This window comes from Protopterus annectens, chromosome 8.part0, assembly GCF_019279795.1.
Source record: "Protopterus annectens isolate FY-2018-M chromosome 8.part0, PAN1.0, whole genome shotgun sequence".
NCBI classification, from domain to species: Eukaryota; Metazoa; Chordata; order Ceratodontiformes; family Protopteridae; genus Protopterus; species Protopterus annectens.
This window is the reverse complement of record NC_056741.1, coordinates 316,233,486-316,248,080: the sequence shown is the minus strand read 5'-3', so window position 1 is coordinate 316,248,080 and position 14,595 is coordinate 316,233,486. Positions and strand designations below refer to the sequence as shown.

Here is a 14,595-nt window from a genome sequence, read left to right as displayed (position 1 = left end):
GTTTCCACTCGTGAGGATCCACAATTTGTCTGCTCAACACATCCGCTAAGGAGTTCTGTGCTCCTGGTAGAAACCTTGCCTGAAGATTGAGGTGTAAACTGAGAGCAGTCTCCCACAAAATCATCGCTTGCCTGCAAAGAGGGTACGAATGGGTTCCCCCTTGCTTATTGATGTACCACATGACAGTAGTGTTGTCTGTTTTAATCAACACCTGTCCTGGGTGAAGTAAATCCTTGAAAGCCATCAATGCAAATTGGACTGCTAACATCTCCTTCAAGTTGATATGCAAATGTTGAAGTCTGACAGGCCACGTGTCTTGCACCCATTTTCCATTGAGGTGTGCTCCCAAGCCTTGTCCGAGGCATCTGTCGTTAGAATCTGACTCGCCTCTGGTCGGGTCACAGAGAGTCCCTTGTTTAGGTGACATTCCTGAGCCCACCACAAAAATTCTTTCTGAATGCAAGGTATTATCTGAATGACAGTGTCTAGATCTTGGCAGTGTTGTGTCCATACATTTTGAGATACCATTGAAGCTTCCTCATATGCAGGTTGGCATTGGGAAGCACCAGAATACAAGATGCCATGAACCCCAAGGCTTGAAGGACTGTCCTTGCAGTCAGCCTGGACTGTAGAGACATTTGATGGAAATAAAGAGAAAGGCTTCTTTGTTTGTCCGGGGTCAAAAGGCCATCTGGGAAGCTGTATTCAGTCTCACACCCAGAAAGCACATGTCCTGAGAGGGTACTAGACTGGACTTTGTTTTGTTCACAGAATACCCTAGGCATCTTAACACTACCATCACATACTGTAGATGATGCAGAAGTTCGTCTTTGTGTTGTGCAATAATCAGGCAATCGTCCAAATAAGGATAAATCTGTATTCCTCTTAACCTGAAAAAGGCTATCACTGGAGCCAGAACCTTTGTGAACACTCTGGGCAGTAGATAAGCCAAAGGGCAATGCAGAGAACTGATAATGTAAATTTCCAGCCCAAAAACGCAGGTACCTCCTGCAACTGGGCCTGATAGGAACATGAAGATAAGCCTCTGAGATCCAGAGTTACCATCCAGTGATCTTTTCCCAACAGAGGTAAAAGCTGTTGTAACGTCAGCATTTTGAACTTTGGAATGTCCAGATAAGTGTTGAGGATAGATAAATCCAAAATTGGTCTCCACGTGTTCCCTTTCTTTGGTACTAGAAACAGGCGAGAATAAAATCCTAGTCCCACTTCTGACAGAGGAACTGGCTGTATAGCTCCTATTTGAAGAAGTAAAGAAATCTGCTTGTGAACCTCTATCCTTTGCCGAGGAGGAACGTCTGGCATGCCTTTGAAAGGAGGCAATGTATGGAAATAGAACTTGTAGCCTCGGTTTATAATGTCCAATACCCATTTGTCCTGGGTGACTAAAAGCCAGTTTTGCTTGAAGAGTGCTAATTTTCCTCCCAAAGGAGCTGCCAGGGAAGAAGAATCTGGCAGCTGAAAATGCAGGTCATTGGGCCTGTTTACTAAAGGACTGGCCCCTGCCCTCACCTGCAGATTGTGCAGGTGAACTCCAAGTTCTAGGCCTGAATGTACTGTGAGCTCTGCCCCTGCCACGTCTAGATCTACCCCTAGACTGAGAATCAGAAGAAGGGTAGGTCCACCCCTTAAGTAGGCCAATTTCTACTAAACTTTGGAGGTTGCACCTGCAAAAAATCTTTAACAGTCTGCATGGACTTAGCCTTGTCTTCCATTTTCTTCAAAACCGACTCCACAGGGGACCAAACAAAACTTCAGACTGTAAAGGGCATCCAGAATTCTAGTTTTAACATGCTCGGACAAATTCTGATCCTTAAGCCAGGCGTGCCTACGAAGAACTGAACCAGTGGCAGCCACCCTAGAAGAGGCCTGTACAGCATCAAAACCACACTGCAAAGAATGCTTACCCACCTGTTCAGAGACATGTACTAAATCTTGCAATTCTTTACACTCTATGCCCTCTGCCAAAGCATCCACTTTAGATTTTAGCTGAGAAAGGAGGAAATTCTGATATTTCAACATATGAAACTGGCAATTTAAAGCCCTCATTGCTAAAGTAGAAGAGGTATACACCTTCTTACCCCATCTATCCAAAGCTCTAGCTTCCTTATCTAGAGGAACCGGATTCTTTACAACAGAAGCTCTAACACCCTTAGGCCCCTGACTAATAGTTTCTGGGTCCGCCCTAGGACTTTTATACAGATATTTATGAGCCTCAGGCACCCTGTAATACCTGTCCGGTTTAACTGGCGCAGGAGGCAAAGAATCTGGATTAAGGGAAGCCTCCGAGAAAACATCCTGAACAACATCCAAAACAGGAGGTATAGCCAAGGGTCTATGCTGTGGTAAAAACAAGAATTCCCTAAGCCTCTTCCGTGAATCAGAGAGATCCTGTCCTTCCCACTTAAAATGCTCCCTCATGGAATGCAGAGTTTCTGAAAATGAAAAATCCTCTGGAGGAGAAGCAGAAGGAGTGGAATCCTCTGCATCAGAATCCGAATAAGGGGGAAAATCTTGAATATCTTCAGCAGAAGAGTCTGAGTCATCTGAGGCCTGATCCAAACTTTCCAACTCTGGCTCTCTTATCAGGAGGGGGCATAGAACCTCTAATTAAAGTAATCAAATCTTCTGCCATTTTAAGCATGTGCTTTTTAGGCACAGACCCTGAAGTACCTGGAGGGACACCAGAGGAAGGCAAAACAGACCTGCCCTTAGAAGAAGCCTTAGAAATAGTAGCAGAAGGCCTAACCACCTTAGGCATAGAAGGGAGAACAGTAACCAGAGAGGCCCCTTTAGCTTGACCTGACTCCTGTGAGGCCACATCCTGCAAAATCAAAGTTTCCCCCTGAGACTCAACAGAAACTTCAGCCGGATCCACCTGCTCCACTGTAGTTTCTGCAGGACCGGCGTCCGAAACGGACGAATCAACCTGTCTAGGTTTCAAGGATTTGTCTTTGCGCTTCTTCAGAAGTGGCCGGAGGATCCGACGGCATATTATAATTACACCGCTTACCAAAGACTAACCTAGCACAATCTAACCTTCTTTTTATAGTGCGCTTATTAAACCTAGCACAAAATTGACACCCGACTACGTCGTGGTCCGGTCCCAAACAAGGAATGCAAAGAGAGTGATAATCCCTATGTGGTATCTGTTTCCCACAAGAAATACAATTATTCACTTTTTCTGACATCCGGAATTAACTGAGGCAAGAAAAAACAAAAATATTCCCCAACGGGGTACTTAGCCCAACTTGGTTTCGGTCTGAAACTCAGAATACGAAAATTTCAGAACGCCGAACGGCACTTGCAACGCTGCTTCTGCATCGGACCATGCGGCAAAAAAGACTGAGGATATGACATTGGTCATGCGCTTTTATACCCTGACGCTCTGATGTCAGATCTGAGCGCCCATGACCGACGTCAGCCTAATACTTTGGTATTCGGGCCGACCGAGGACAGCGGACTACCCATATGCAAGGACTGCAGCAATGTGAGATGAAGAACATCTGGCAATTCAATGGTTTGATTAATGGACATTTCAGAGATCACTTTTGGCAGAAAGGAAGGATTAGTTCTCAATGACACTCTGTCTCTATGAAAAATCAAATATGGTCTCTTGATGCAGAAGCTCAGAGATAAGTCTGGCAGAAGTAATGGTGACCAAAAACAAGGTTTTTCCATGACAAATATTTGAGGTCACAAGAAGCTGGCTTGAAATGTGGGATTGTCAAAGCTTGTAGCACTAATGACAGGTCCCATGGTTGAGTAGGTTCTCTAAAAGGAGGTCTTTGATGATTCATGCCTTTTATGAAAGTCTTGCATAATTTGTGTGACATAAGAGTCTTGGACACCATCATGAAAATTAGATATTGCAGCCAAATGAACTCTAATGGTAGAGGCAGATAGACCGGACTGAAATAGGGTAGAGAGATATTCCAGTACTATCGACACTGGTGCTGAAAAAGGATCTACTTGTTTTTCTTTCGGCCAAAAAGTAAATCTTTTCCACTTGCTGAGATATGTAATTCTGATGGAAGACTTATGAGATGCAATAAGAATGTCATGTACAGGCAAAGAAAAATCATTCTGCCTGGCAATCAAAGGAATTGGAAGAGCCAAGCTGTGTGCTTCAGGCTGTTCAGGTTGGGGTGAATCAGATTCTGCGGATGGGTGATCAACCCTGGGGTTGGATGGAGAATCCACGGTTGATCTAGCAGGTGAGGCCAAAGGAAGGGAAGCAAAATCTGATGAGGCCAATATGGTGCTATGAGGATTACTTTGCTCTTCAACCGGCGGACTGTCCCGCAGGGGGAATAAGGGCAAAATAGTTGCTGCACTTGTAGTTGGTCGGGGATGCAAAGAGGTCATAGCAAGGAAGACCCCAGCGGTTGAAAATCTCCGCCGCTATCAAGGGATTCAGGGACCACTCGTGAGGTTGTAGAATACACCTGCTAAGTCTGTCTGCTATCATGCTGGAACTCCCGGGAATGTGCATTGCTAGAAGAAAGCGATTGGTAGCCATCGCCCATTGCTATATCCTCATGGCCTCTTGACAGAGTGGGTAAGATTTGGTTCCACCTTGTTTGTTGATCTACCAGACCACTGCCATGTTGTCTGATTGTATTGCAATAGTCCCAGACGGCGGCAGGGGATGGAATGCTTGCAACGCCAGAAGCACCGCCCTCAGCTCTAGACATTTATATGCAGATGGGCCTCCATTTCAAACCAAGTACCTTGAACTGTCTGTCCCTGAAACAGCCCCACCCCATCAGGGAGGCATCCGTGGTCACTGTAGCCTTGGGCTGCTGGGGAGAGAAGGGGCGAGACCATTGTGACGGACTGTGCGCCATTCACCAATTTAGATCTTGTTTGCACCTGCGAGTTACCCAAATCTTGGCTGAAAGAGGGTACTGAAAAAGATAACATTTGGTGAGCAGTAGCCATTGTAGAAGCCTCATGTGAAACCTGGCCAGGGGGACAATCGTAATTGGAGTCTGCCATGGAACCCAACAACTGGAGAACAGAATGGGCTGTGGATTTCTCCCTTGAAAGGATTGGAATCAGTTGCTGTTTTATCCTTAGAATTTTGTGCTCTGGAATGGATGCTCTGCAATTCTTTGTATTCAAGATGACCCCTATGAGTTCTGTGGACTGAGATGGGTGAGATAGGATTTTTGCCCGGTTATGGTTATGCCTAGTCTTTCTGCAGTGAGGAGAGAATATGCCAGGACTTCTTCCAATAGATGTCTGGTGGGGGCGGAGATGAGCCTGTCATCTAGGTATGGAAACACCTGGAATCCTTGTAGTCACAAGTGAGCTGTGATGACTGCACTTTGTGAACACTCTGGGGGCTGTAGAGAGTCCGAAGGGCAGTACTCTGAACTGTTAATGACTGGCTCCCGCACGGAAGTGAAGGAATCTTCTTGATGGTCTGTCCACTTTTATGTGGCAGTACGTATCTTGTAGATCTATCGAGCATATCCAATCATCTTTGTCCAAAAGCAGAAGGATAGACTGTATTGTGACCATCCGGAATTTCTGTACTTTTACAAACTTGCTCAGTACACTGAGATCCAAAATTGGTCTCCAGTCCCCGGTTTTCTTTGGCACCAAAAATAGTCTCGAGTAGAATCCAGATCCTATCTGGACTGGAGAGACTATTTGGATGACTTTTTCTTAGCAGCTTTGAAATCTCTAATGCTGCTTCTTCCCTTTGACTGGGTGGAATGTCGGGTAAGCTTGTTAGGGGAGCAGGACAAAGGTTGAAGGGGATATGATAACCTCTAGTTATTATCCTTTGTACCCAAGAATTGGTGGTAATGGTTAGCCAGGCAGAAGGGTACAAAGAGAAACTACCCCCAACCACTTCCAGAGGAAAGCAGTTGGGCCGCTCTTCAGGAGCGCTGGTAAGATTGGCAAGGGAAAGAATCCCTGGAACCCTGGTTACGCGGACACCCTCTGCCCCGAAAGGAACATCTTCCCTGAGAGTTTCCCCCTCTGCCTCTAGGGGAGAACTCGGCCTGTGTGTCATGGAAAGAACCTTGAGACTTTTTGTGCCATATCTTCTCACTCTTCTGGTTTCTGGAGAAAGCCCATTGAGGGGAAGAATAACGGACACCCACAGCAGAAAGGGTCTTGCCGTCATGTTCACATCTGGCCAGTGTGCTTTTAACCTTGGGTCCGAACAACAAGGAGGCTTCGATGGGAGCATTGAGAAAGGAAGCCTTGAAGGGTTCCGCGAAATTACACAAGCGCATCCAGGCATGTCGTCTCAGAACAATGCCTGAACACGCCACTCTAGTTGCTCCTCCTGATGCGCGAGACATCACGCACATGGAGGAGTTAGATATCAATTCGACGGCGGCTAGCTGAGAAGCCACTTTGTCACGAACCTCATCAAACACAGCTCCAGCCAAAGTTTCAGAGAGCTCAGAAATTAAGTCTCTTTGAAGCCTGGTAAAATGTGCCATATAGTTCAGGGACCTGACTGCAAAGGTCGCTGATGCAAAAGTATGCTTCCCTATTCTGTCCAGAGAATGGTATTCTTTGTTGGGCGGATGGACAGTTTGGCTTTCTTCTTCCGCCAGGTCCTTTTTAGTTGCAGCCGCCACCACCAAAGCATCTACAGGAAGACCTTTGGACCAATGGGGATCACTAGCAGGAGGGGACAAAATTTTATTTGGCCTCTGGGGAATGGCCTCAACAGTGTCAGGAGCCTTCCATGCGCGTTGCATGACAAGCCGGACAGGTTCGTCGGCAGGTGGAGTAACCCAGGAGGTAGGGGCCGGGCACAAAAGGCCTGCAGGAACACAAACTCTTTAGAGGACTGCCAGTCACCTCTCTGTTTAAGGATTTCAAGGATATCACCAAAGGATACCTCAGAGGGTGATTGAGGGGACCCTTCCCCATCATCAAAGTCTGGTTCTTCAGTAAGGGACTCCTCTGTGGAGTCCGTGTGCCTCCTCTTGCATGAGCTCTTTTGATGTCTTCAGAGGGAGAAGCTGGGGAAGACAGCTCAAAAGGGGTCTCCTGTGGGAGTATGTCCTGAGGCCCTTGTGCCTGGTGTCTACTAGGAGCGGCTTATGTACATTGCAGTCTAGAGGAGGGCGGGGAGAGTGATAGCACAGGATCGCCAACCGATGCCAGAGCCTTCTCCATAAGCTGGAAGGCGGGTCCACCTGAAGAGGGATGGGGACCCAGGGCAGGGGTCACCCCTCGCCTAAGTGGCTCAGCCTGCTGACTCGGAGTTCCTGGATGGCTGTGAAACGCCAAAGTACATATGCCACAGCTGACATCCTGGGCTGTGACGAGACTCTCCTGCCACAAAGGCAACTGCGGCTCCCTTAGTGAGGTCCATAAAAGGAACCGTAGTGGGGGAAGACTGTGCTATATCAAGGGGCTTCAAAGGCAATGAAGGAGGAGAATAAGTAGGGGTCTTTGGTAAAGGGTGATCACCTCCCGAGGAAGGATAGGTCCTGGGGGAGGGGATACCTCTGGCCAAAAGCACTTGATCCACAAGATGCAACACATCGTGTTCAAACAGGCTTCTAGCGGATTTCACGGACATGGCTGAGGAAGAGTTAGGTCTATCCAAGGAAGGAGCAAAGTCGGTGCTCACCACGGAGGTGGTCTGCACTGAACAACAGAGCTGTAATGGACTGAACTACTGGTGTCTTGCACTGAGGAAATCATTGGTGCCAAAGGCGTGGTCTGCACTGACGATGAGGTCAGTACGGAAGTGGTTGTCTGCACTAAGGCCTAAGCCGAAAACATCGGTGACGAAAACTGAATTGTTGGTACTGAGAGGGTAGTCGGTGCCGGGTAAGTTGTCGGAGCCAAAAAGGAAATGGGCGTTGAAACATCCATTGACGTCATAACAGTCTGCATCGACTGGACAGTCGGTGCCGGTAAGGGAGTCTGAACCGAGGAAGCTCCTCGGTACCAATGCGGTATGGGGCACACTAGTCGGTGCCAAGGTCTCAGATGAAGCCAATGGCCTCGGTGCTGAAGGTCTAGGCACCAAAAGTGCTGGAGCTGAAGAAGTCAAATCCAAACTGGGAAACTTAGCTTTCTTGGGTCTCGGTTCCTGAGGGTCCCCAGCTGGGGACGAAGGAAGAGACTTGGCCTTTTTATGTTCATCACTCTTTTTCTTATGGGATCTTGGAAGGGTTGAAGCTTCTGACCCAGAAATAGCCTCTGAAAAAGGAGATTTAAACAGCCCCTTCAACATTCATTTATTTTTCCTCTCAATTAACGTCCTGTTAGAGAAATTCTTACAAATCCTGCAAGGTGGGTCAACAGTTAAAAGAGGCACACCAAAGCAGTAGACACATAGGGAATGTGCATCTGAAGTAGGTAATTTATGTCCACAATCTAAACATCTATTAAACCCTGGGCTACCTTTTTTATCAGTCATGCTTGTTAAGGAAAGAAAGAAAAAAACAGAAAAATACTAGCAATGGTTCAAGAAATACCCGAAGGTAGGAAGGAAAAGGGGTTTACCAACGATGGTAAAAAAGGAATTACCTTGCAGTAAAAAGAGAGGAAAGGCATTGAAAAGGATTTGAAAAAGGGTAGTCGCTAAATGCGATAAGGTAAGAGATAACTATCTTATACCTTTTTTTGTGGAAAAAAGCTGTCTTAGAACTTACTATGAAGAAAAATACTGTACTTCAAGAGACGAAGCTTGACATGACTGAATGGCGACGCGGCAAACAAAATCTGGGGTAACAGGGAGAGGGGAATTCTGGGTAAGAGTTTTTAGCTTGAGAGTTTGTAGCTGGCGCAAGCTTGGAAGATGGCCAGCTCGGTTCAGGGGTCAGAACTGATACCCACATGTAAGGACTGAACAAGGATTAACAATATCAGATTGTATTTTAAAATATAGCAATTAAAGCTTGGTTCATCAAAAAATATTCTGCCAGTACTTTTTATTTAGTATCAAAATACATCATTTAAAAATATTGTTTTTAACTATAAAACTTATCCAGAGCATAAATAAGTAATTGTAGTTACACTACAACACAAGTGTATGACCTGCACATTATCCAGTGGCATTAACCAAAATATTTTAGAATGGTACCTATCCCATCTTATTATGTATTGCATTTGTAAATGATGCTTTAAATTTTTCACATTTAGCAAGTACATCTTAGTATGTAAAGGAATATGACATCTTACATTTAAATATTTAGAATAACATTTTCAATATTTAAAATGTCTTAAACAGCAACTGATGAAATAATTTAAGAACAATGTACTTTAAATGTTTTGTTAGTATCTTACTCAGTACAAAAAAAAGACAAGATATGTAAGCAACTACCCATTGCTTGAATATGCATATTTGTTATAATAAATTAGAAGGGATATCTTCACTCCCAGGGGCAATCATCACTCGTCTCTTCTTACCTTTTTCTGCTGGGGGAGAGTTTTCTCGTTTCTGATTTCCTGAGCTGCCGATACATCTTAGCTGCCTTCTCATACAGTCGCTTCAGGTTCCCATATGCACCCTCAAACGGTACTTCTGACTGGATGCTGCACAATTCACAAATGAACAACCCACTGAGATAACACTTAAGTGAATATTTCACAACAATGCCAAACAATTTTTCATAAAAGTAACATATGGAAACTCTAGCGGCTAGGCATTTAATGGAAGTAAAATGATGAACCTGAGTCCCTGCTAGTTTTGCAGCCACAGAGAAGGGCTGGAGTGAGAGCTGCCAAAGCCAGCAGGTTATGTTCAATGCCACTACTGTCAGATACACAGACAATCAAGCTCTGGACACAGATTCAATGCAACTACTACCCAGTATGAAAATTCAGTAGCAAGAAACCACATACACAGATCTAGTGAGCCACAGAACAATGAGCAATGCCACTCACATAAATAAACCTAACAGGTAATAACTGCTACATGTTAAGCAGAGCACAGAATGTTAAAGCATGGGCTAGTATTACAGCAACTACTTCCAGTCACATACACTGCTTCTGAATTAGGTCAAATGTCAGTAAACAGGAGACCAATACAGTTCCTCACGCAGCATTCATACACCTATTCATTAGTGAAGAGCATATGCTATGATGTACCATACTGCAGAAAGCACAAGATTTCTGTATATCAAATTAAACACCATGCAAATTGCACAACAAAGTTGTCCAGCTGTGTGTATACACTCACTATGACATCAGCTCTTTGAAAATTAGGGTCTATGCTGCAGACATTCATTATGTGAATGGGAAATGAGTAAAAGGGAACATCAGTCCTTTGGCCTGATCATCAGTCGATGTACCTAGGTACAACATCATGGATGCAATATTGCATTTAAAGCCTGGTTATACAAGTGAAAGTATGGTTGTGTAAGTAAACCTACCATAACAAAAGATGTTCTAATACATCACTGTTGTAGTAGTCTAAGCTGTGTGAGATTACAGCTTTCCAAGGATATGATCAGCAGAGCCAGTTTTCAAAGTTTCAGGGAACGTTCCACAAGCTCTAACTATTGTGGGGCTCAAGAAGAGAGAGACATAAAAGCTGTGGTTAGAGTGCCAAGAGCTTCAGAGCTTTCTTGCCTCAAGAATGGCTAGAACCTCGAAAGGAAAAAAAAACTAAGAAAAGATACATAAAAATTTAAACACATGTACATGTACACAAGTATATGCATTCACACCCTGGCAATATACCTAACCCAGAACAAAGAGGATGACTACTGCAATAGTGATCTATTAGAACATCTACTGTTAAAAGTTTACTTTCATAAGCATACTACATTCAATATTAGATCACTATTGCAAATATTTATTTTACTTTATTTATTTTACATTTGTTGACCGGGCTAGTCTGGCTGGACACGTCCATTTTCAGTAGAGTCCCGGGGAGAAAAGCTCCACTACAGTTAAAGTCACAGTACATAGTTACAGGTAGAAAAGCAAGATTATTACATAACAGCATATTGCTAATATAGTTGACAATTATATACAAGCTATAATTCAAAAAGACTAAGGGGGAGTCATGTTTATACAGAAAAGAGCTTGCTAAGCAAGTTTAAGCTTTGTGCCAGACTAAACTAGGCAGAGTCATGTTTATACAGACAGAGAGCTTGTTAAGCAAGAGTAAGCTCTGTGGCAGATTAAGGAAAGGCAGTGTTAGTAGTAACTTGAGTCGGCTGAGAATCACATATTCACAGAGGTTAATAGGAGATAAGATGACAGTGTTAGGAAAACTAGCCATAAAAATGAAGGAGGAGAGTTTTAGTCAGGATTTATGCAAGGGCATAGCCAGTGAGTTAGAAGATATTCTTTAAGTTGCTTTTTGAATAGAGATGTAGAGGAGAGAGATGAGAGTTCCCTGGGGAGCAGAGGTTCCAAGATTTCCCTACAGTGTTTGTGAACAGTGTGTCCCTAGCCTTGTTCTTGGATTTATGTACAGTTACTAGTAACCTATTGGCTGAGCGAAGGGCTGTGAGATTTCTGTAGGGGGTGATAAGACTAGTTAGTATTGGAGTATTGGTAGGATGATATAAGATCTTGTGTGTGATAGTAAGTTGTTGAAATAGTAGCTGATTTTGGAGTTCAAGCTATCCAAGTCGTTTTAGATTCTGACAATGGTGGGTTCTAAATGTTTGTGGCAAATCTAGCTATGTTGTTATAGGTGACTGCCAGTTTATTGAGATTGCCTTTTGAAAGATTGGTATAAATGGGAGAGGCATAGAGTAGTGTGAAGATGAGATGAGTGTGGGCAATAGTAGTTCTGGCTATGGGGGTAAGGTAGGGTTTAATTCTGTAAAGGGTGCCTAGCTTTCTGTTAACTGACTTTATGGTAGTATTGATGTGTATGTCAAAGGTAAGGCTATGGTCTATTGTCACACCTAAGAGTTTGGTTCTGGAGATATTGCAGTACCATTTCTGGATGTCACTAAGGTCTAATTGAGAGGACTTTATTGTAGGAGTGAAGAGCAAGAATATCTTTTTTTTTTTGGTGTTCAGGAGCAGGCAATGTTGTAGGAACCAACTTTCAACTTTATTAAATACTGTCTGGGTAAGGGATTGGAGTTCTGGTAAGGAAGTAGCAGAGCAAATTAATGTAGAATCATCTGCATACTGTATGCAGGTAGCTTGAGGAATTGTTACATTTAGACCATTAATAAAAATGGAGAATTGGAGAGGGCCTAAGATAGAGCCCTGAGGTACAGCAAGGGAAAAAGGAAGGTGTGTGGAAAGTTCATTGTCCCAAAGCACAGCTTGTTGTCTGTTTTCTAGGTAGAACTTAAACCAGTGTACTGCCTGTGTATCAAGTGAGAGAGATTTAAGTATATCCAAAAGAAGGTGATGGCTAATCATATCAACCTCATATCAACGGCTTTTGAGCTGTGTGGGTAAGGCCACCAAAGACTACAATTATATAGGGAAGAATTTCCAAAAAAAAACAAGAGAGGAGACATTGGACAATGGTCTTAGTAAAGCCTGATCTAGAGCTGGAAAAGGAATCCAATTTGTAATGCTTTATGAAGTACACACAAAGGACAAAGTTAGTGTCTCAAACACTTCAGAGTCCACCCCTTTCCAAAATGCCACAGAAGCCAATGCCCTGGTAGAGTGAGCCCTAATCCTGTCTAGCAGTCACTTGTTATGGTTGGAATAGCAAAAAAATACCATGACACAACCAATCTGAAACTGTCTGCTTTAACACTGATTGTCCTCTTTTCTTACATTCATTAGAAACAAATAGATGATTGTCCTTCCTGAAAGAGTCTGTTCTGTCCAAGTAGTATCTGAGCTGACAGTTTACTTCCAGTGTTTGTTGGATTTTTTCAATCTCCCTGGCTTTTAGGCTTTAAAAAGAAAATAAATTAATAGACTGACTCAAGGTAAAGCATGAGAGCCCATCCTTGTGGAAAATAAGGTAGGAATGACTCACCAAAAGAGCTTAAACTACAGATACACTATTCCTGCTTGCAAAGTCCCTCTGGATATTTAGAAAAACCCTGGATATTAGTGGAAAGGATGAAAAAGCATACACAGGAACATTCCCATCTATGGGAATGGGAAAGCATCCATCTTCCAGGCCTGTTTGTAAGGACTATTGGAACAAAATTTCAACTGCCTGTTCTGACAAAAGGAAAACAGATTTATTGGAGGCGTTTCCTCGGTTGGCAATTCCTAGAAGACCCTAGTACAGTTTCCATTTGTGAGGATGTGTCTTGGTTCACTTCAGATTGCCTCCTATAACAGTTTGCTATAATGGAATGCATGTAGATTGAGTTGTTAAACTGAGCAGAAATGTTACCTACTACGCAATTATGGAAAGTCTGCAAAGGGGGTAGGATAGTACAGTTGTGTACACTTACCATAAATGCAGATGTTCGAGTGTATTCACTGTTGCAGTCATCACACTTGGGTTATCTGCCTGCAGGTAGCCCTCAGTTGGCCCGAATATCAGAGTCTTGGGATTTCTGCTTCGGATGCTGTCGCCTCTTCCATGATGTCAGGTCATCAGGGGTATAAAACATGCAGCCGACGCCATGACATCAGTATTTCTTGCCCCAGATGTCAGGAGCCCCCAAAATAGGAAGCAATTACATGGTGTGGATCACCTCCAGTAAAAATTAAATACCACTGCCATAAGATATGGCCAAAAAAGAGGATAGGTATAAAGTATAGAAAAGTCAGGGGGCTGAAGGGAGGGTAACCAGGACTGCAACAGTGAATACACTCGAACATCTACATTTATGGTAAGTGTACACAACTGTACTATGTTCTTCATGTTTCACTGTTGCAGTCATCATACTTGGGTTGATTCCCAAAGCTGAGGAAGGGTGGAGACAGTCAAGAAGTATTATGGCTGGCTAGCAGGCCTTGTAAGTCTGCTGTAGCAAATCCAGCTCTGGATTTAGAAAAGATAGGTAAGTGGTAATGCTTGGTGAAGGTGTGTACTGAACTCCAGGTTGCAGCTTCCAGGATGTCCCGGGTAGGGACTCCCCTGAGAAATGCCATAGAGGATGAAGTAGCCCTACTGGAATGAGTTCTGATCCTCTGTGGGGTAGGTTTTCCATGGTGCTTGTAGCAGAAATGGATGCAGTGTGCTATCCATCTGGAGATGGTTTGCTTTGATATGGCCTTGCCCTCTGCCCCTGTAGCAAAGCTGACTAGCAGCTGTTCAGATTTCCTGAACGGTCTGTCTTGTCAAGGTAGAACCTAAGCTGTCTGTGCACGTCCAAGGAGTGCAGGATCCTTTCCCCTTTATTCTGAGGATTAGGAAAAAAGGTTGGTAAATGGATGGATTGGTTTAAAGCCACACTGGATACCACCTTGGGCATAAAAGATGGGTTAATCCTGAGGGAAACCCTGTCCGCATGGAAGCTAATGAAGGGTTCCACAGCCATAAGGGCCTGTAACTCAGACACTCTTCTTGCTGAAGTGATGGCTAGAAGTATGGCTGGTTTCCAAGAGAGGAATTTTAACTCTGCTGTAGCAGCAGGCTCAAAAGGGGGAAGCGTGAGCTTCTCTAGTACAAAGATAAGGTCCCAAGGCAGGAGTGGGAGCTCTCCTCGGGGGTCTTAGATTGTTAGCTCCTCTCAG

The 14,595-nt window shown here is 44.0% G+C and overlaps 1 protein-coding gene across 1 annotated transcript in view; it reads right to left on the bottom strand.

The window, feature by feature from the left end:
- SMG5 (SMG5 nonsense mediated mRNA decay factor) overlaps nt 1–14,595 on the bottom strand; it is a 2,571,376-nt gene that overhangs the window by 1,582,524 nt on the left and 974,257 nt on the right. The window contains exon 8 of the mRNA XM_044079814.1: nt 9,427–9,552. Coding sequence (XP_043935749.1) covers nt 9,427–9,552 — 126 coding nt within the window. The remainder of the gene's footprint in view (nt 1–9,426; nt 9,553–14,595) is intronic.